The sequence below is a fragment of the Grus americana genome, chromosome 1 (assembly GCF_028858705.1).
Source record: "Grus americana isolate bGruAme1 chromosome 1, bGruAme1.mat, whole genome shotgun sequence".
Taxonomy (NCBI): Eukaryota; Metazoa; Chordata; class Aves; order Gruiformes; family Gruidae; genus Grus; species Grus americana.
In genome coordinates this window covers 163,061,678-163,084,238 of record NC_072852.1, presented here as the reverse complement: position 1 = coordinate 163,084,238, position 22,561 = coordinate 163,061,678, and the positions used below count along the sequence as shown (strand labels likewise).

The 22,561-nt window shown below is 38.1% G+C and overlaps 1 protein-coding gene across 2 annotated transcripts in view; it reads left to right on the top strand.

Moving 5' to 3' along the window:
- GPC6 (glypican 6) overlaps positions 1–22,561 on the top strand; it is a 796,186-nt gene that overhangs the window by 418,634 nt on the left and 354,991 nt on the right. For both annotated transcript variants that reach the window (XM_054813009.1, XM_054813008.1), the window contains exon 3: positions 8,903–9,294. In XM_054813009.1, coding sequence (XP_054668984.1) covers positions 8,903–9,294 — 392 coding nt within the window. The remainder of the gene's footprint in view (positions 1–8,902; positions 9,295–22,561) is intronic.

Genomic DNA, 22,561 nt, shown 5'->3' with positions numbered 1-22,561 from the left:
TTTTTGTTAGTGCTGTTAAACCTTAACAGAAATTATTAGCTGCATTCAGAGGTGTCTGAAAAAAACCATCAACATGACTTCATTACCTCTTAAACTGCAGACTTATAAGCAAAATTGATTTTATGTGTATAATAATTTCAATGGGAAGTCAAACTTAAAACTGCTCTTACAGCAGGCTTCTGCCAGTTAGCTCTAATAGAAGTCTTTTCAATTATTACAGTATTACCTGTCTCAGGTCTCACATCTTAGAGGTTTTTTTGATGCAATATACTGATTTCTTTACAAATACTAAAATGAGCTTGTTTCAAAGAGAGAGGAGGGTGAAATGAGATGGAAAGGAAAGCTGTAATGGATTTACAGCAGTTACATTATATAAATACTACTGCAAATATTTCTTAGATCTCTGCACTTGCAAGTGTGACAGGAAAGTAGCTGCAGTTCTAATTTTAAACATATTGTGATGCATCCGGCCTGAGCTGTTTGATACCCGTCTTTCCAAACTGGGATTCGGGGACTGCGCTTCATGGGATGGATGTGACCCAGTAGATGCTCCAGAAAACACCCCCTTCTTGAAGCTGAATAGTGCAGAAGAACTGGTTTTCAAACTCCTCAATGACAGCTCTTCACAGTAGTCTATTTAGTTTAAAATGTGAGGAAGAAACAAAAAAAGACACTATTCTAAAACAGAAGAAGAAGGTCTCCTCAATCCCATACATGCATAAGTCCAGGTTGAGGTTTCTGCCTCTGAAGCCCAGTTCCAAAGCGTTGCTGCTGTCAGGTTGTGGTTAATCACCACATTGTAAATAAAAGTCAGTGAAGATTTCAGTGTTTTCCTCTGGCCAGCCAGAGCCTCCTTTCAGACGAATGACTCCTGCCCTTAGTCAATTCAAGCTGTCTACTCTGAGAATAGACATGAAGGCGTGCAGTGACTTCAGTGCCACGTTCCTCCCCAGCACAACACCTGACCCCTGAACACCGCAGGACTGCGTCTAATGATAACAAATACCGCCTCTGGTTGGGGACCTGCTTGTCAAAAAAAAAAAAAGCCTACTTTTTGTTTTTTCTTCAGGCAGAATATATAAATTAAATCAGTTTTATCTGGCTTGTAGCAAGGCAATTTGTTGTTAATTTTCCCCTATGTCTTTTGGTCTACCTTACACTTCCCTGTATTAAAAGACAACAAACTTTTAATACGTTTAAAAGGTTGTTGTAGATTATAGGCATAGCAAAGAATTTTCATACAAAATGTTAGATGGTAAATCTCCTTAACTATTGAACTGGATATTTAATAGCCTCTAGTGGTGCGTAGGGAAAAACAGAACAGTCTCTATATTTTAAAACAATTGTTGCACTGAGTCCCATAGTTTATATATTGTTAATATCATTTTCATGAAAGCTTTAAATGTTTTTCAGAAGAAACTGTGGTGAGTCATGAATTTTTCATGAGACGTTATGCATTTTTATGAACATATGATGTAAAATTCATCATTCTGAAAGTCACAGATACCCACAAAATGCTACATGTCTCTCTCTGGTCATGGATATTCATGACAGTACTATTGCTCTAAGTGTTTAAATGCCCATTCATAAATATTCTAGAATGTCGCCTTCTGATGCCATGTAACATTTTGCTTACGTTTTATGAGTACTTCACTTGGGCATTTTCCACTTGATAATGAAAGTAGAACCTTCAGGGACAGTTATTAGTGTATATATAAATTATGTGTAAAGCTATCTCATTGCTTTGTTTTTATTCCTAGCATTTTCTTTCTTGGTTATTGCTATAAGTTCAATGAATTCCTTCAGGGGATCTTGGGAATTTCAGGTTTCATATTTATAATCAAGGATACATCATCAGTATAAAGTACCAGATGCAACAGACTATGAATTGAGATTCTAGAGAGCAGTAAAGATTTCCAAAAGGATGTGTTAATATCTAATTTAATAGTTCTTATGTGAAAGTGATGTGTTTCACCTAGTTGCAGGATTGTCTGTATAGAATCAATGGCAGAATAAAGACTCCCTTTTAGACATACTCAAGTGTTAACAAATGACCTTTTGCAGTGAAGAAACAGTAAGTTTGGCATGTGAAGGTTGGACCTGCATCCCCTGAAGTTGATAATGTTCTCACTGATTTCAGTGTTGCAGAATAAAGTCTTATAGACCTTTACCAATGCATGTAATCAGCTGTGAGTAGATGACAGATCCTTTAACTCTGTATTAATGTTCATTTGTACAATAACTTCTTTGTACATCAGCATTAAATAATGCTTTAAATTCTTTGTCAGATCAGGTTCCCATTGTGATAATGGCATTTGATGTATAAATATCAGCCTAGGGTTTTTTCCATTTGCCTGCACCTCATCTAACCTATCCAACCCAGCCCATGACAGATGTGTTTGTGTTTCCTCCCCATCCTCATGTCCTTCGTTTTAGCACATGACAGTGGTGTTTGCGTTGTCTCCATGCTCCACAGTGACGAGTGGTTAAGGATGGAGCCTCAGTGGTCTCCCCTTCCCCAGGGTCTCCTTTCCATCCTTGCAACAGCCTGACCCGTAAGGGGGAAGAAGTCATGGAGTCTGGACAGGAGGCAAGGAAAAATATTGCAGTGAATTATCTTCTATGATCACATCTTGCAGTAGTCTGAGAAATTGAGAGATTAAAGAGGGGAGAGAGACCCTCATCTTTACTCACAACCTTTGAGACTGCACTGGCTTCTAAAATATTTAGTAGCATCCAAAAGATTTCATAATGTCATGATATTTACAGGTATAGGACATTCTAGAAAGGTATCGATATCCATTAACAGCTAAATCATTTTACCCGTAGGTGATTTTACCCAAGATATAAGAAGCAAATCACCTATTTGGCAATTTGTGATCATAGGGCACATTTAATTATCTGACTTGTATTTCTTAGCTTTAAATACAATGTGTATATCTTCAAAATGAGTTAAAAAAGGAGAGCAATTTTCAACAGCCCTCATCACATTGCAGCTTTTGTTGTTCCTAATGGGAGCTGAAATTCGTTTCCCAGTGGTGACTGTCAAGTGTTTCTAAAGGTCAAAGCTATAAGGGAATTTTAAAATTAGTTACTCACGCTCACTCACATTGTCTTACCAATGCACTGGTAGCCTTATGCATATGATTTGTTCACTCTTGAATATAAATACAAATGTAATGACAAAAATAGGGAAAAAAAAATCTGCTGTAAATATTCTCCTTACAGCATTTTTTTCTCAATCAGGAAGTTAAATTGAGTTATTTTTGTTTTGTAAGGTTAGTTATTGTTAGAAGAATGTCTCTGGACACCTAAAAAAAGCAGTTGAAAAAATGAAAAAGCATAGAAACCATAGAGATTAATTTCACTTGATTTTCCTCGAGATAAATCACAACTTGCACTAATTGAAACCATCGTGGAATATATTAAAAAAAAAAAAAAGCAAAAAACAAAAAGAAGCCTTTGCAAGAATCCTGCAAAAAGATGAAGAGTTCACCAAAACGTTTTTTTTTTTTTTTTCATGAATGACTTCACGAACAAAGACAGACAGAAATAGGACAGTTTAAAAAAAAAGATGCTGCCGTAGATGTATGTCATGAATGTAAGTATCTGTACCTAAACAACCCCAAAAGAACCTTTCTGTCCAAAAAGGTAGTCAGCTTACATGAATTCTAATAGCCTTCTTACCATCAGACTTATCAGGGCTGTGAAATTCAAAGATGTGAAATGAAGTTAGGTACCTAAAGTCCACATAGGGTGTAGACGCATGCACATCTTCATATTAAATGGTAGACCACTAGAATTTTTATGTCTAAATCCTCAGAGCTCCTTGAAAATCAGTGCCCACAATCAGGAGAACAAGGCTGAAATGGGGAACTGCCTGTATGTTTTGGATGGTGTTAGTCAATGATGGATGCAATCAGTATGCCACCCCGAGTGATATTTTCTGTAAAGGCTGATGTAAAATCAGACATATATCCCTGTCCAGAAGCTCTGAAGATGTCTGTGCAGCTGTGCTGATTTTTCTCGGGTAGCAGCAAGACTGCATGTCCAGGGTATCAGATGCACCATGGTGCAGCATTCAGATCTCAAGTTCTGCTAAAGAGGAAAGCTGAGCAGAATCTATGGTAATTAAATGAAATCTTTTTTGGGTCTTTTTGGTCTTAAAGCTCATGCATATCTTTTTGACTTTGGGAATCAGACAAGAAACTGTTCTAGCTTTGCGTCATGTCCTACAGTCAGATATTGGGTTTGCTTAAATTACAGATCAAAAATAAAATACAACGGAATTTATCAGGCTGGGAGTGATCATTGAACATCAGCTCCAACATAATACAACTTTGTTTATCTAATAATTTCCTCTAGATTGTTGTGATTATATTTTTTTGAAGGCAGTTATTATATCATGTCATGCTGCAGTATTATCCCCAATCCTGATCCACTGATTTATGGTGACAGCTAGTCATCACTTTGGAATTAGGCTAGCTCCCAGGTTGAATGCATTATGACACGGGATTACCGATGTTAAAACAGAGTGAGAAAGTCGGCTTTCAGTTGACAAAGTAGCGTGAGAGCTAACAAGACACTATTTCTAATCTAAGAGTAGTACCTACCATTTAGCAAGAGACACTAGCAATGTATTGTGTCCTTTCACTTTGTAACTGAGTTGTCTTACGTCCCGCTTTCACCTGGGATAGAGCTAATTTTCTTGCTAGCAGCTGGTATAGTGCTGTGTGTTGGATTTAGGATGAGAATAATGTCGATAACACACTGATGTTTTTAGTGGTTGCCAAGCAGTCAAGGACTTTTCAGCTTCTCATACTGGCCTGACAATAAGAAGGTGGGGGGGCATCCAAGAAGATGGGAGGGGGTACAGCCAGGACAGCTGACCCAAACTGGCCAAAGGGATATTCCATACCATATGATGTCATGGTCAATATATAATTGGGAGAGTTTGCCAGGAGGCGGGTGGCTCAGGAATCAGCTGAGTATCAGTTCCAGATGGTGAGCAGTTGTGCTGTGCATCACTTGTTTTGTATATTGTTGTTGTTGTTGTTATTATCACCATCTTCCTTTTCTGTCCTATTAAACTGTCTTTATCTCAATCCATGAGTTTTTCCTTTTCCTTTTTGATTCTTTCTCCCATCCCACTGAGGGGCGGGGAGTGAGCGAATGGCTGTGTGGTTGGTTTAGCTGCGTTCCGGCTTAAACCACAACATCTTATCACAGACAAAATGTTTAATAAAAATTCAGACTTCATTTGCAGACTGTTATTATCAATCTTGCATCCTAAATTCACAAATAATGTTTAAAATAAAAACTAGCTTAAGTGTTACCCATTGACTGGAAACCCACCATTTAAGCCGATATAGAGCATGTAATGGTTTGAAATAGCAATCTTCTCTCCGTCTTTTCAGTAGCTCAGTGTGCCTTAGACCTTATCCTTTTCAACTACCTCATAACCAGAACTGAATGGGCTTCCTGAAACCATTTGGCTAATAAATGAAAGCTGTATAAAAACGTGCTTGCAACATAAGACATACCCAGGACATAATCTGTCATATAAATGAATTGCTACTTAAAATTAGGAGAAGTTAGTTCCAGCATTAACACTGCTCATGACAGCCTATTTTGGCAGCAAAAAATTTCACAAGATGTATATTTTAAAACACTGCGCAGCTCTGTCTTATATAGATTCTCCTCTCCCACCCTAGTACTGGAGTGCCTCGAAGCACGTTAAGCAACATGACTAATGTCTGTCTCATCTTCGTTCTTTTACTTTGAGCTGAAATATTATATTATTTTTCAAAAGCTACCTGCAAGTTGATGAAATATCATCTTTGCAATGAACGTCAAATCTTTAAATTACTGTGAAGACCGTGGAAAAATTCAACCTTTGTGGAAGCAAGTACAGTTTCTCTTGCTGTAACTGGATAAGTGCCCAGTAATGCCAGGACTCAGTTTCTGTGCATAAGCATCTTGATATATGGAAGATTTGTGAACTAAAAAAAGCAAGTGATCCTTCACAGCAGCATTCATTTTGCTCGACAGGAGTTGATTGAGAATTTTTCTAATTAGTACAACAGCGGAGATCTCTTTCTCTCCGGAACTAAAAAGGTACCCAATTTTGTAGTTGTTGCTGCTTTATTATCCTGATCCTGCATAGGGTTACTGATGCAGATAGCTCTCTTAAACTAACTGTCTTTTGTATCAAAGCATACAGAAGACTAACGGTCTAACTTTTTAATGGCGTAATAACTTACTCTAAGCAATAGCTCTGAAAGACTAGAGACCTATGAGAAGACTAAAAATTAAATAAACGTACTGCTATTTAGAGGATATTAGCTTTCCTACAGAATGCATATGTATGGTGTCACATTTGAACTAGCATGAAATTTAAGCTTGTGGAGTTACTGATAATGTTTGTACCGCAGTATAAATAAAGATTGCAACCAACATGGTCTACATTGTGCTAGATGCTGTACAAGCACAGCATAAATGTCTCTCCCTCCCTGAAAAGTTTGGTTGGCTTCCAACAAACTGACTGTGAGATTGCTACATGATACCCCCGCACAAAGAAATAATAGGCTAACAATCTCAGACAAGAGGAGCTGTCAGCAGACTCGGTTATATAGCTTTGCTGTGACTGACTCACGCAGTGGCATGATCTTTTAAGATAAATAGTGGGATTCCCAGTATAGCTGCGGACTGGGAGGAGCCAGCACGTGAATTGCTTACAGCAGCCCCCCAGCACACAGAGCCTTGTGGGAGAGAAGTCAAGGGGCTTTGATTCACTGCTTTCACGATTGTCTTTCCCAGTTGTCGTTCAACCTTAAAACAAATTTTAATTTGAGCCCCAAGTTCTCTGCCATCTTTTTGCCTTCCAGACTGTGTGACTAGAGAGCTAGATGTATTCAGCAGTACACCCAGCGTACGTTATTTCTTAGAAGAAGAAATGCTGAATGTATAAAATAGGATGATTCAGATGCCAAGGATACCACCAGGTCAGGGTTAGGGGTGAAAAACAGCTTTGTTTTACTTTTCTCTAAAACAGCTTTGTCAGAATTAGTGGATAATTTGGAAGAACAACAGAGAAGACTGTATGTTGTGGACCTCAAGTTATTCAATCTGGCAACAAAGAATAACAAGGGTTTCTTTTTCGTTGGGGGCAGTGTTTGCTTTTCCCTACATAAACTATCTGGCAAAAGCATATTCTTTTCCAGATGGAATTTATTTTATATGAAAAGCTGTGGTTTTAATGACAGTTTAGACATTGATACTTTTATTAGAGTATATTTTTCCTTTAATAAGTGCTTTGATGTAGCGACTATGTTCTCAATGTTCTGTGTACACATTTTCATGATAACCCCTTTGCAGTTATGTGGGAGATCAAAGACTGCAGCTCTGCACGATTTCTGCCAAAAAACAAGAGGCTCTTTTCTTACCGAGTCCTTGTAGACTGGTCCACAGTGTTTGGTGCATTCTGCTTTCAGCTGATCACGGTTGCAAATCCTCAAATTTAGTGTAGATTTTTTCTTACATAGTGTTAATTGCCATCCTGTCTTTAGCATTGCAGTGGTTCTGCATTTCTATGAGTCAGTGTAGCCGCAGCGGGGCCCTGTGTAAAAGAGTGTTCACATCACAGCACTAGCCAAGACTGTAAGAAGTCAGCACGTCCCTGCCATTAGCACACACAGATGTGTCTATGGGCAATGACCACATATTTAGACTCTGGTATCCTAGAGCTGGCTGTGTGATGAGTCCTGCATCAGTGCAGATCATTGAATTGCAGCAAATATATGTGTTTTGCCAAAGGCATTACCATCTCTGCCTTACTGTCTGCAATGCCCCATTTACAGGCCACAGCAGACATTGAACTCTTTTCCAAAGGAGGTTTAAGAAGGTTGACAAGCGGACCCTGTAGGAAGATGGGATCTTCCAAAAAGTAGGAGAAGCTATGCCTGCTTTTGTCAGATGTGTTTAAAGAACTCTTGTACATGCTCAGTGAATTTCTTGGGAGAACCTAAGCATCACAAGGCAGTTAAAGGATCTTAATGGAAGAGATGATTACATATTTTGAGTATATCCCATGGGCTCAGTTTCCAGTAAGAATAAATTCCACAAGCCAAAATTTAGAAATATGTTATGGTTTGAGTCTGAGTAGATAAAAGGCGTAGAAGCCGTAAAGTCTGAAATCCTTTCAAAAAAAAAGTGAAGTCCGCTGTTCCAAAACCAACAACTGGCTGTGACTAGTGGAGGGTTCTAGTACTGTTCCTCAGCAGAGTAGCAAATTACTGAAAATACTAACATTTTCTTAGTATTACCTAGACACGTAATACTTTTAAGAAGGATTCTGCTCATTTCCACTCAGGTATCTTTCAAGTTCTCTTCAGGAATATTTGCAAATAAGTTTTCAGATTTATTTCCATGGTGTTCTTCTACATTGTAAGAACTTCAGCCAAGTGGAACTTATCGTCATCTAGCTATTCTTAAATCATTGCATTTTCGGTTAAATCATCATATTAATGACTTTACGTTTAGCATAGAAGTTTTAATATACGGGCTATGGAGGGTATTGCAAGGGATGGGATTTCTATGTTTAAATACTAGATGAAGAAGAACCTGAACTACCCTCACTGAAGTTCTCTTAAATGGGTTTTTGCACATTCAGTGTTATAGGTGCTACATCTTTCTATCTTGATGAGGAATTTAGGTTATACTCTATTTTTCTTTACCTCTGAATAAAGCTATTTCTTAACCAAATAGACAAATTTCACCAGCAAAGCGCTACTCTAACAACATATTAGGACAAACTTTACTAATGCTTATTGAGGAATGCAATCAGAAAACCCTTGGTGCCTTACTAACATATCCAGTTAACACCTGCTTGTTTTCCCTGCAGAGTTTTTCCGAGAACTTCTGGAGAACGCGGAAAGATCCTTAAACGACATGTTTGTCCGGACGTACGGCATGCTGTACATGCAGAACTCAGAGGTGTTCCAGGACCTCTTCACAGAGCTGAAGCGGTATTACACAGGAGGCAACGTGAACCTGGAGGAAATGCTGAATGATTTCTGGGCTCGGCTGCTGGAGCGGATGTTCCAGCTCATAAACCCCCAGTACCATTTCACTGAGGACTACTTGGAGTGTGTAAGCAAGTATACGGACCAGCTGAAGCCGTTTGGAGATGTACCCAGGAAGCTGAAGGTTCAAGTGACTAGAGCGTTCATCGCTGCACGGACCTTTGTTCAGGGGCTGACAGTAGGCAGAGAGGTTGCAAACAGAGTATCCAAGGTAATCTAAATTCTGGGGGGGGGGCGGGGAGGGGGCTTAAGCTTGAATTTGTTTCAAACTTGCTAGACAATTGAAATCTGATTGTGCACTTTTTTTTTTTATATGGGGGGGAGGTGTTTGGTTGGTTGTTTTTTATGTCTACTAATATACCCATCCTAAGTTTATAAATAGGGGCAACAGTTGGTTTTAATTCCTTCTGGAGATATTAAGGCAATACTGACTGGAAAGCATTTTTCTTTGCTTAGGACACAATGAAATACCAATATACATCAACGTTATAGCATGGTAGTGACTGTCATTAGTAATTCAAAACTGGCTACATATATAGATGATGATGATTACGATCAGAATTTAAATGTTTCAAGCAAATTCATGCTGCTGTTCATTAGGGCAGTACAGCCCCCACAGCGTTCATTCATCGTGCAAGTGGGTGATGGATTTTGTTAGAAATGTCTAGTCATGTTTTTGATGAGAAAATAGACGAATAGTGACACCTCTGGAGCTTAAGCTTTCCCAAAGGACGGTTTGACTCACATTTATTTTAGTTTTAATTATTTATCTATGCAAATATTTATGACGATTATAAACCTTGAGGGCTTCAGATAATTAAAGCTATGAAAGAAAAAAACACACACAAAAATAACCCATCTGGATACCAGAAATGTGCCTGAATGACTTTCCCTTACACAGTGTTTCAAACTGAGGTATATTTTTCTGAATTGCTGTTCCAACTAGATACTTGTCCTAGCTGTGTCCTGGCTATTTTGCAGTCCTAGTCGGTAGTGCATTTGGACCTTAACTATATTCTGAATTCTGAAGTGCTCTAGTGAGATCCACTATGAAATGCCCAAATACTTACTTCTGGACAGTAAGTGCGTGCATGATTTTGATGTTTGCCCTTTGCAATACTTCTTGCATTTACAAGCTTACGCCATTCCTCTTCATTAAGAGGCCTGGCTCTTTTGCTTCATTTAAACCACAGCCAGAAGGTGAGGTAGAGGTACAGCTGATGATACATTGTACAGTTGACTGCAATTCAAGCACACAACAAGATGAGACTTCTAAACTTTTTGTATCCTGCATGATGTGATATTTTGCAATTAAAAATTCAGAAGCCATGAAGTCGGAGAGGTAGTCAACAAATGAGAGCCTGATTTTATGCCTAGGAGACTGCATGGGAGGAAAGGGTCATTTTGCACTTAAAAGTCAGTGAATGAAATACATGATCCTGATTGCCCAGCTAGAACCAAGGTCTCTTCCTCCCAAGTGTCTTCCTGGTCTACAGGGTTGCCTTTCCTTTCTTCCTGTCACTGTCATTTCTCACAGTCCTTTCTGAACAGTGGCAGGACATGGACATGAAATTCCAGCCCTCCTAGTCTGGTTGGGGGCAGATACAGCTGTTTAGCCTTTGAGTGTGCAGAACACATATATCTGCAGCCCCAGATTTCCTCTGAAGAGTGGTGATGTCCCCATGGGTCAGGTTTTAAGTGAAATTGCTGAGCTCTGATGTCACTGTTGTCAGTAGGCATTAGGACTTGCTGCATCAACTGGATCAGACTGTAGGGAGTAAGCTGTGTAATTCATGTAATAGATGTGTAATTTGTGAATCCCAAACAGATTAAGGTACGTACTGTCTGCTGAGATGTCACCTTCCCTGTGTATGTACATGAATGCACAGAACGTGCAGGTGTCTCTCCTCTCACATACCCACGAAATGTTTTCTTCTCGCCTGCTGGGTTTTGGGCACGTAAGCCCTTTCAAGAATAGGGCTTATCACAAGATCACAAAGTGATCCTATGATCCTATAACGAGAACTACTAGCTCGGTAATTGTAAAGTGAGTCTTTTTGTAGTGTCACTTGAAGATGATAACGATAGCTCAATAATGCTTCTGCTTTTTTTTTTTTTTTAACGTAAAAGCAACACTTTAAAATCTTTAAAAGTGCTTGGTGGTTGGTGCAAGATACAGTACAGGTTCTTTGCTTTATGTATACATAAACAGTGATACTCTATTAGACTACATCTAGAATACTGGTTTGGGCCCTTCCCATACAAGAAAGACATTGACAAACTGAAGCAAGTTCAGTGGAGGTCACTAGCATGGTCAGGACTGGAGTACTTGCCCTGTGAGGACAGGCTGTGGGACTGGGGCTTGTTCAGCCTGGAGAAGAGGTGACTTCAGGGGCACCCTAGCAGCAGCTCTTGATGCCTGCAGGGAGGTCATCAAAGAGATGCAGCAAAGCTCTTCACAGTGGGGCATGGTGGGATGTGATGGGCATGAGTTGAAACAAGGGCCAGTTCAGACTGGAGAAGCTTCATCATGAGGACAGTCAAGCAGTGAATCAGTTGCCCAGAGAGCCTACACAGGTTCCATCCATGGAGGTCCTGATTGTACAAAGCCCTTTGAGATGACCATTTTCATGCTAGTCTGAGTTCACAGCCGACCCTGCTTTGAGAAGCAAGTTGGACTGGAGATCTTCTGAGCACCCTTCCAGCTCGAATTAACCTATGATCCTATTAAAAGATTAATGAAATGAACATTTTAACTGAAATGTAGAATATGCTTTGATTGCAAGACAGACTTTGGTATTAAAATCTCAGTGGCTATATTCATACTCTCAGCAAATGGTAAACAATTGCTGATTTTAGGGACTTTGTGTCACTTGCAGCCTGGTGAGGTAGATACAAAGAACCCCAAGTGACACCAAATGTTCGAGATTAATACATTTCCTGTGGAAAGGCTGTGATTACTCTGAGATCCAAGTTTTCGTGATCATATCGTAACTGTGAATTTTTATGCTGATCTGTCTACTGTAGAAAATGACAACTTCTTTTCTTTAGACATCATTTTAAAAGACTGCAACTATTCCTTAGAGTTAGCATATCACAACCAAAAAGGTGGCAGGTAAATATTTTTTTGTTGCTGTTTTGGAAGTCATCCAGATTCTGCACGGATTTCATTTTCATTGTACTCTAATATTGAGAGATTCTGTGATAAGAATGCCACATCTGGGTAAGTCAAGAGAAATGAAAAAAAAAAAAAAGAGAAAATGAAAAGAAGAACTGTTGCAGTTTTTTTACAGAAATCTATGGCCATTGTCTGCACTGACTGGGAACAGAGGGGGATCTCCTAGCTGCAACATCACAAGCTAAAAAGATTTTTTGCTTTCTATTTGTGGACCCATTATCTCACTGAACTGCCACTGTCAAAGGCCACTCACATAGAAAAAAGTTGAGCCTAGACCTTAAACACCATGAGAAAGAGATTTATTAATGAGAAAGTTGGTAACAACTTCTCCTTTGGGCCTTTAATTTAGTTTCTCAGCCTCTTCTGGCCCATTCCTGTGAAGGAGTTGGTGGGTCACACACAGAGAAGGGTTCGTTCCCTTTCTAATGGCAGGGATACATCCTCTCTGAAGATTTCTCTTCGGAGACGGTGTAATGTTGGCACTGACTGAAAACAATGCAGTCGGTGTATTCCTTGCAAAAGAGCTATACTCCCCTCTTTTTGCAACAAAGTACTCACTCAAGCACACTCAAAATAGGCAACACATATCACAAACATTTTCCTCTTACAAGAGTATTTTGCTATTTGCTTGTCAGATTATAATTTAAATAAGGCTCATTTAGATAAATGGGGAGGGAGGGCAGTTAGCACATCTTTTTTTTTGTAATTTTTCTAATGTTATATTTCAATCGTAAGCAGACATAGTTGGTTCCATCTATCTGAAGTTGTGCAGTTTTAGTTTAACAGTGTTTTCATAATCTCAAAGTCCAACTGCAATTTTTAATTTTCAGAGATTTTAAAATCTTTTTATTTCTCATACTAATGCATTAAAAATTTGACAGTCTATCTTTGCTAAGGGTTTGTTAAATCTCCACTCAACGCAGTGTATTTCCACTGGCTTGAGCAGACTTCAGCTCACTAAGTTCTATATACGCTCTGTAGAGCTGCGTATGTATATGAACAAAATGTGATTACAATATTTCTTAAAGTGAGAAAAATGAAAAGTGTTTATTCATTAGTATAGAAGAATCATAGAATATCTCAAGAAGGGACCCATAAGGATCATCGAGTCCAACTCCCTGCTCCCCACAGGACCACCTAAAACTAAACCACATGAGTATTGTCCAGATGCTCCTTGAACTCTGACAGGTTTGGTGCTGTGACCACTTCCCTGGGGAGCCTGTTCCAGTGACCGACCACCCTCTCAGTGAAGAACCTTTTCCTAATGTCCAGTGTGAACTTCCCGTGATGCAGCTTCAATATAAAATATTCAATATGTAAAGAACTGCCCTTTTGGGCACAGCAAAGGTCTGTTTAGTTGATTTTTGCCTCAATGCCCAGTAGTTTAAAGGAGCAGAACTTCTCACCTAGTATACTTTCTTAAGCTATAGTTAATAGAAGTTTATGGATTTTCTGAGCTACAGGCTCAGAAATAATTGGTAAAATTGGTAAAATTTTCACCTGTTTTTCTGCTAATTTGTCAGATTCTAAAAACCTGTACAATAGGAATTTCTGCTTTGTTACCATTTGGTGGGGAAAAAAAGTGCCATTCTTTTCATTTCCACCATAAAAATATAACATATTTAAATGTCAATGTTTTTGAATGCATTCTCCTTTCTCAACTTTTTATTGGGAAAAAAATAAAACACCAAAAAAACCCCAAAATCTTCCTGACCAGCTGTGATTTAGTATTTAATGTTAAACTGCAGGAACTACTGAAAATATTTCTGAAGTTGCTGCCAGCTGTGATTTCCAATAATGTGATAGAAAAGAGGTATGCATATTTTTCACGTTCATCTTTTACTATGTCTGAGCTCTGGATACTTTACAGAAAAATAATGCTAAGTTATTCTCTCTGACTCTAAATAAAGCATTCTCAGTGATCATAATACTGTCTTTGAACTGTCACCGAGTGGACTAAAATGTAAGCAGAAAAAAAAAAGGGAGGGAGGATAAAGCAATTAAAATTTTAAAAGAGTAGGTCTTTATGACTTTCTAGGAGCTTCTGATTCCTGAAATACTTTTCCAAAATATATTCATAACTGAATTACAGCAATTACAAAGCTTGCGGTACTGGAGATTTTTTTCATTAAATGATGAAGAGCTCTAGACCAAACACAGCATGTAGAAAACAGAACTAGTTCTGAAGAAAAGATTAAGACTGAAACTAAGGGTATTTAAGAAGATTGTCTAAATCCTTAACTGGATGCAAATTTGCAAAATACCGTCCTGGTTGGTACAGGAAGTACTCTTTCACTAACAGAGTGTTATCCCATCAGGATAGCATTCCACCCAGAGAAATTTTTTCCTGGAAACATTTTCTTTCCATATACTTTTCATTGAAAGTTATAGAAAACAGGAGGGGGAAAAAAAAGCACATTTTTTTATGTTTCATAAGCATAAATTCTCAAGCCTGACTTGTGCCGATTTCATGTTTTAACCTGGGTAAAGTCACACTGAGAACATATGAATTTAGTAGAAAAAAGCGAATAATGAAGTATGACTGGTCAGTCCTATCCAAAAGCACAGTCATTAGCCAGATGTCATTACCCCAGTGCTGCTCAGAGCTCTAATTTAATCCCAGGCAGGCAGTTACATCTTCTTTGGCTCTTGCACTGAATCTGGTTCACCAGGAACAGCATGTAAGTGCAGAATACTTTTATTTACACAGGCCTAGGGTTTTAGTTATTGTTTGCTAGTTTTGCTTTTCTCTAAGTTTGGCTGTTTTGTGGTTTGCTTGGGGTTTTTTTTCTGAATTTGACCACTTTCTTCCCATTATATACTGGGATAAGGACAAGAAGAATTGTTCTTCGTTTGACTTTGCCTTTCACACTTGCAAATTCATGCTACCGGCAATGAAAGTAGTTTTTATACCAAGAGTAAAGTGAAGCTTAGCTCAGGGGCACCATTAGGAGCAGTTAGTGATTTTGTTAGTGGCATAAACATCAAAGATTTGTGACCCAGCCACTAAGAACTTATTTCATTAATGCATTTAAATATTAATTATCATTTATTGCAAAATAAAAAAGGTTGTTACAATACTTTTCTCATTGTGTGGCATAGGCTATATGTCTCCCTCTTTTTAAACCAATTAAAACCATTCTTCCCCCGAATATTATTAAATTATGTTAATATCAGACTTCTTATTAGGAACCTGGTGATATATGGGCAAAGTGAAACAAATTCAGTAATACAATTATAAGGTTAAACCCAAGATTAGTAGTGAAAAGCAGTCTCTAGTAATTGCCCGTGATTACTTCTACTCACAGAATGCCAGGCCACTGCTTTTCTAATACACCGAATCAATATTCTTACAAACTCTGCTTTTCATGGTTTATAAATAAACATTCGACAGTTTGTGAGAGCCATAAATAAAGGTCAATATTGAATGTCACACTGATTCAGAATGTAATTATTGCAGGGAAGGGGGGAGAAATATGACATGCTGATAAGTCAGGTAATTAAAAGCCAAAACGAATAGTACTTTAATGCTGGAAAATGTGATTTGCAGGGTGTGACAGATAAAGAGCTATGTGTCCTGTATATTTTAACTTCATTGGCTGAAGAGATCTGGCTTGTTAAAGAGGGAAAGAAGGTCTAAAAAGGACTATGGTTTTCAATAAATTTTAATCCTTAGTTCAAATTGTTAGTTTAGGAACAGCCCAGCTGAGCAAGCATAGCTTTTATGATTGCTTCTGTGTCTATTGTTTTAAGGTTTTTTTTCAGTCATTCGTTCTTTGAGTTTTAATTGGGTTAGTATGTCTTTCCGAGAACTGGATCATACCATACCATGAATGGGCCACATTTTCTTTTTCCCTCTTCCTGTCCCTTGATGTTCCTCAGGCAGGGAGTCCAGTGATTATCCAGCCAGGGGGGTTTCAGGGCTCAAAGATGTCTATGGCATAGAAGCAAGAATGAATGGTATCTACACTGGAGTGCTTTGTGGGAAGTATCCTTTGAATTGAGGTTCTCCAGCTCTGCACGAAATCTTTCCTCCTTTCTTGGAAAGAAAAGGGACATAAACCGATCTAGTTAATTTGCAGACATTTCATGGGAAAATAAACCAGATGCCTTCCAGGTATCCCAGACTTAGTGGGGTGCACTGATCTATTTTCCACTTTCTGTGCACTGGAATTTCAGATGCCTCAGAAGAGCAGCTCAGGAGAAAAGGCCTAAAATGAAACAGCGACTCGAACAAAAGGAAAAGCAGGTAGGAGGTCTGCAAAAGCTGTGGTCCATGACCTATCTATTAGAATTGTCAGATATAATCCAGCCTGGCCTCTCCGTTTCTTAGGTCCTTAAATTTCATTCAGCTAGCTTTGTATTGACCTTAATAAGCTGAGTTTAACTGAGTCACACTGCTCAGTAAGACATTCAGTCTTGCTCAGCTCAGTATCCCTTAAGCAGGTCTACCAACCTGGTTCATTCCTACTATGTACCACGTCACATCTCCAAATTTGGGGTAGTCCTGTCTTCCTGGATTCTTTATATCATTCATAAGCAAAGATCTTGTGATTCCAGTGTTTTTGCTCAATTTGTACTTTTTTCAAAGTGCCTGTAGCACAGAAAATACCCTTCAGTTCAGCTTTACATGAAACTTCTACCATATGTTAAGAAGCAAAATGAAAGTATTTTAGTTTAACAATGTCATTAAATACTGTTGTGACACATTAGAAAAACAATTATTCAAATCAAGGTTTTCTTCAGGATTGCCAAAAAGCAAATTTTACACGCAATCTTTCAAAGTTTTCATACCAGTGGTATTTCCCACCTATAAAAGGTGTTGATATAGCACCTGCAGAAGCTATGTAAACAGAAAATGTAGAACTTTTTCAGAGGAATTCCTAGAACAAAGGGTGTATCTTAATGCATGTCATGATACACAGCCAAGTCAAGATAAAAATAATGGTGAAGAAGCAAAGCTCACCTAGGAGCTTGCTGACCCTGCTAGATTTAGACCTTCTCAGTAATTAATCTTACAGCAGGTTTTACTTTTTTTGCTGGTGTAGCACAGGAGAGTAAAAGAAAATTCAGAAGAATCAAACAGAAGTAGGAAGGAGATTAAAAAGTCTGAAGGTTAAGCAATGCAAGGAGATCTATATCATCTTGCAACATGCTGACTTTTTAGAATGACTCTTTTTACTGATTGTCTTCATGCTCTTTCGAAGGCAGCCTATGGAAGCACTGTTTTCCAGTCACGATTTGATAAAAGCAATTCATTTTATTTCTCATGTGAGCTAGAAGGACAAAATCTAATAGGTTCTTCTTCCTTCAGGTTTCTACAGAAAATATTAGTCAAGGAAATACCTGATTTACCTAAAAAATCATCAGGAATACTAACTGGAATTTAAATGCATATCTGCTTAAGTGTTACAGCCAACAAAGTCATCAGCAATACATTGAAAAAGTCGAACTTCTCTGAGACTTTGAAATAATGAAGTCTGAAATCAACAATGTGGATCTAAGTTCAGTTCTCAGTTATTCAGAGGTCAGTGACAGTTGGCTTCATTGTCTGCCTAAGTTTTGCTTCTCAAAATATATCTCAAAGAAAAGAAAGATGGTATGAGCATAGGAATACAAAATGAAGCATTTCATTGTCAGGAAAATAACAGTTCTGGTCATTTGTAAAATTTTAAACTTATCTTCATCCTCCAGTGTCTGCTTCTTATGGGAGTTTTTTATGCCACAAGCTTGCTGAGTTTTTTCCATAATATTTTCTGAAGACAAATGTCATTTTTGTTCAGTCCACATGTCTAAGGCTATCATTGCTCTTTCTTCTTCTTCTCCTTTCCTCGTTCTCTCTTTTTTTTTTTTTAAGCCCTTAAAAAGAATTCATTTTTTGAGCGAAAACTAAATGTACTACACAAAAGAGTGGAAAAGTAGAGCTTTGAATAAGATTTAGTTGACCTCAGCTATACACATCTGTCACCATTACATGGCCAAGAGCAGAAGCTAAGTGTATAGAGAGAGGGTTTAAATACAAGAAGTGCCTGCTTGTCCTTCATAACGATTTGCCATCCTTTGACAGCTGCCATACAAGGTTTTGCCTTTCTCCAACACCTCCACACAGTTTTACCTTGTGAACAACTTCCCTATTCTTGAAAATGGTTTTGCTTTTAAAACTGCCAGAGATGTTTTGATGTTCAGGTCTGTCCCAGTACTGTGCAAGCTTGACTTCTGGTCTTTGATTTCAGAAGGTTTATCAATTTTGCATGAACACACCACTGGAGAAATTACTGGATTTATTCAGGAAGCAGGTACAGACTCCCCACTTTACCCCCGCTTATGTGATTTTCAGTATCTCCAAGCAACAGAACTGCATCTACACTTGCCTTTTGTACTTTCCATCCCATGATTCCATATGTTGGCATTATCCGTGGATCGAAAAGCAAGTGTGTATAAGGCAATATCTGGCAAGATGACAAAGCTAAGCAGGGCTAGTACACTTATTCGCATTTCCTAAGAAGTGCTCTGCATGCTGAGTTGTTATGCCTAAGCATCAGGGGTTCTCTCCACAACAGAAGACAGTGATCTAATTGTTCTATTTCAAATGGAGATTTTATGCATCCAGTTGGTAGAGGGAAGCCCGAGCCACCAAAGATATGGATCTGAATTTTACAAGAGTAACCTTCAGCATTTAAGTACAAGAAAGAGATAAATTATAAACTGCATTCTTCTCTTCAGCAGTTTGCTGGCTCAACAGTACGGCCGCTCACTGTGATGTTATGGCACACTGTGGCAGCTGTTATGAACCCTGTTTTTCAGACATGACCCAAAACAAGTGGATGCATATGGATCTAAGCACTTGGTCTTCTCTGTCTGAGGAATGCAGTAATTAACCAGCTTTGGTCTGTGGCATCTAAGCTGTATGAACTCAACCCAGCTCAGGCCTAGGGGCCATGGAAACATATAAGGAAACACTTCTCAGATCAAATACCACCTTCTCTTAGCTCTATAGTCTTCAGTGTTGATGGAACAGGAAATTAGGTTGAAGCAAGTCAGACCTAACCCTCACCCATATAGATGTGGCCATCAGTGCTTAACTCTCCCCTTTCACTATGCCAGAAACCAAACCCATGTTAGACAACAAACTCCTCTCAGTGAATTCCACACCCCAAACTAGTAGCCTCTTGCCACGTTCACAATTTTCTCTATCAATCAGATTGCTATGTTCTTTTTTGGATCTGGCCACACCACCTTTTATACTTACCTATTTCCAGCAGAAGAGGGAATTGTTAGAAGCGTTTATGCATCTAAATTCTTCAGGTTGAATCTATTATTTTGTTGTTGGCTTTACCTGATTATATTAATATTAGAGTGCCAATCAATTCATTGTTTATTTGAAACAACAATTTAATTTTATATACTACTGTGCAAAGGATAGCCTGAATGAAAAGAATCAGTTTTCTTCCAATCTGAGTGTTAGTTTTGAATTTACACCGACATTTTCTTTGGATAAGTGGTGGCTATTTTAATTGTTAGTTTGAAATGTAGCATAGAGGCAGCTTAAGGCACACTGTGGCCTTTAGTCCTGTAGATCTTAAGGTAAACTTCAAGGGAGTAACCTGCTACCACGTAGAGTATAGGAAGACAGAACTGAAAGATGTTCAGAAAGCTCCTGGCAGCCTATCCATCCTGGCAACATATCCATCATGTGTAAGATGTAGTTTTGTAGGAAAGATAAGCACCTGTGTATCTTTTGTCATCACACATCTGTTTGTAAAGAACAGTGCACATCTGTTTTCAAGAAAAACATATAGAAATCAAACCACAGGACAAACTGCTGTCAGAAAGTTCCACACGGATCCTCAAAACCGAAGTTCTTTTGGGAGCCCTCAGGATGTTTCCTGGCCATAAGTATGAGGTTAAAGAAATCTCTTAATTCGATACAACTTTTTTATTGTGAAATAATTCATCGTAGGTAGCATTCAGCATTTAGAAGTAAGACAGAATGAACCAACTGCAAATGAATGCAATTCAGGTTTTCACTTAAATCAGAGTTAAAATTTTGGGTGAAGAATGTTTGCAGATTAATTTATGCTCTGGAGTCTCCAAAGCTAACGGAGGAAGCTGGCTGCCAATCTCTACAACTATACACTTACCTTTTCTTCCATTTTATTTTATTCTTCTATATATAAAATTTATATTCTATTATTATTCTTCAATAATAAATCAATAAATTGATTATTAATCATTTTTATTATTATTATATATATAGTTTCTGGGGAAAAAAGTGTCAAAAAAGTGAAAAAATAATTTATACAATATTTAAACATTAAATTTTATTAAAAATAAAAGAAAAGGAGGGGGGCAGGAGAGGTAAATGTTAAACCTGAAATGGCTCAACTCTCTTATTTTCACCCTGAACCCAAAGAAAGCATCCTATGGCCATATCTTATTTTCAGTCTGATTCCCCAAAACTGCTTCTGAGAGAAATGTCTTCTAGACTTAGCTAAGTACTGAAGCACTTATGTGAATGTACGTATATCATCAGCACAGTGCATATTTTTATATGTAAAGGTCAATTCCCTATTTAAGGTTCAGTCTGTGCCTCCCTCTCCCTCCTCCCACTTTCCCTCCTGAATCAGTGAAAAGTACCTTAGCCATTGACTTCAGTCTGAACTTGATTAGGGTCTGATTGTTCAGATCTGTATAAAATGGGGTAGAAAACAAAGTTTATTAAGGAAAGGCCTTTACAGGGAGACTGAAGAACTTACTGATGGAAACTTATCACTGAGGAAATTTGGGTGGAATAACACGTTTTCAGTCAAAAAATGACCATTTAAAGGCATAAGAACAGCACTACAAATTAACATAGGTAAAATGTTTATAGACTATCAGTATATGTAGTTAAATTCATATAAAATCATCATCAGTGAAATTTCACCTATGTGATTTAGTTTAAACACACTGTAAAAGTTTAATACATTTCTGAAGCATATAGCACAGAAAAGCACCGTGGGGTGCACAGTGTTCGTAGTCCCTAAGGGCCATTCCTGTGCGCTGTGGCAATTGGTTATAAATAGAAAAGCATAAGAGATTACATACATGAAGAAGAACATGAACAAAATTCACTTCTCCAAATAACTTGGTAAATTCTTGCTCACTCTAGTGAGTGAACTGGCTGTCAGGGTTTGTTTGCTACCTAAGGACTGCTACAGGCACAACATGTATACAAAGCACTGAAAAGGGTATATCTATGAAAATGGATTGAGATCCACCATCTACTTTTTACCCATCAATTATTTATTTGTCAGAAAGTCTTTTCTCTATGAGTTAAAATGTTCTGTAAGCCATTTTTTGAACAATAGCTATAGAGTGACAACACAAAACACTATTCAAAAGAGGTGTTGGAAGAGAAAGCTCTGCTAGAGACTAAACTTTTTAAAGTTTTGAACATTTCTCTTTTATCATCCCATCTGCAGAGATTCAGTGCTACAAGGACATTCCCTTAGGCAATATCAATACAGTGTGGAGGTTTATGAGCCAAGATACACATCAAAAAGAATTTTAATAAGCCTTGACAGATATATTGCATTAATAGTGCTGATGTAGTGAGGTAGGACCTACGCAGTGGGGTGTGTAAAGCACTAAGGTGTTCTTACTGTTGGCTAAGATATGACAAAGAACAGACTGCTACTTGGTGGAAGAAAGAAATGTGTTAAGTAAATGTATTGAATTATTTTCTTTTTTCATTATCAAAATTCTTTTCCTGGTATTGCTCCTTAGCAGGAGGAGTAAGTACCTATCAAGGAAAGATTAGGTCTCCATAAAGTGAATGAGCTTACTGCTTAATCAAGCGATGATCCTTTTCATCACTTTTTTCCTCTTGTCCTGTCTTCACACTCATGCATGCGTGTGTGCACATACACACATACATTCACGGAGTGCCATGTTGGCAACTAAAGTGGTGGGAGAACTCACTGTGTTTTGTAAGAGGTGAATTGGACTATCCTTTTCACAAATTAATAGGCGTTGAGGTCCACTCACCTGTGTTTATGATCCAAATATATCTTAGCATTCAAATTTAGAGGACTGGAGAGTGTATATGCATATGGGCACACAATCTAACTGCAGGTAATAGCACAGAAATTTTGCTATTTGAGCTTGTAATGACTATATGTTATTACCATCTGATGGATATTTATTGCACTACATGGAATGTTGATATGTGTGTACACACATCACAGAAAGCACTCTTTGATCCAGTATCTTTGAAGGCAATCTTAATACAGAGGAAAACATTCAGTCCACAAGTGCA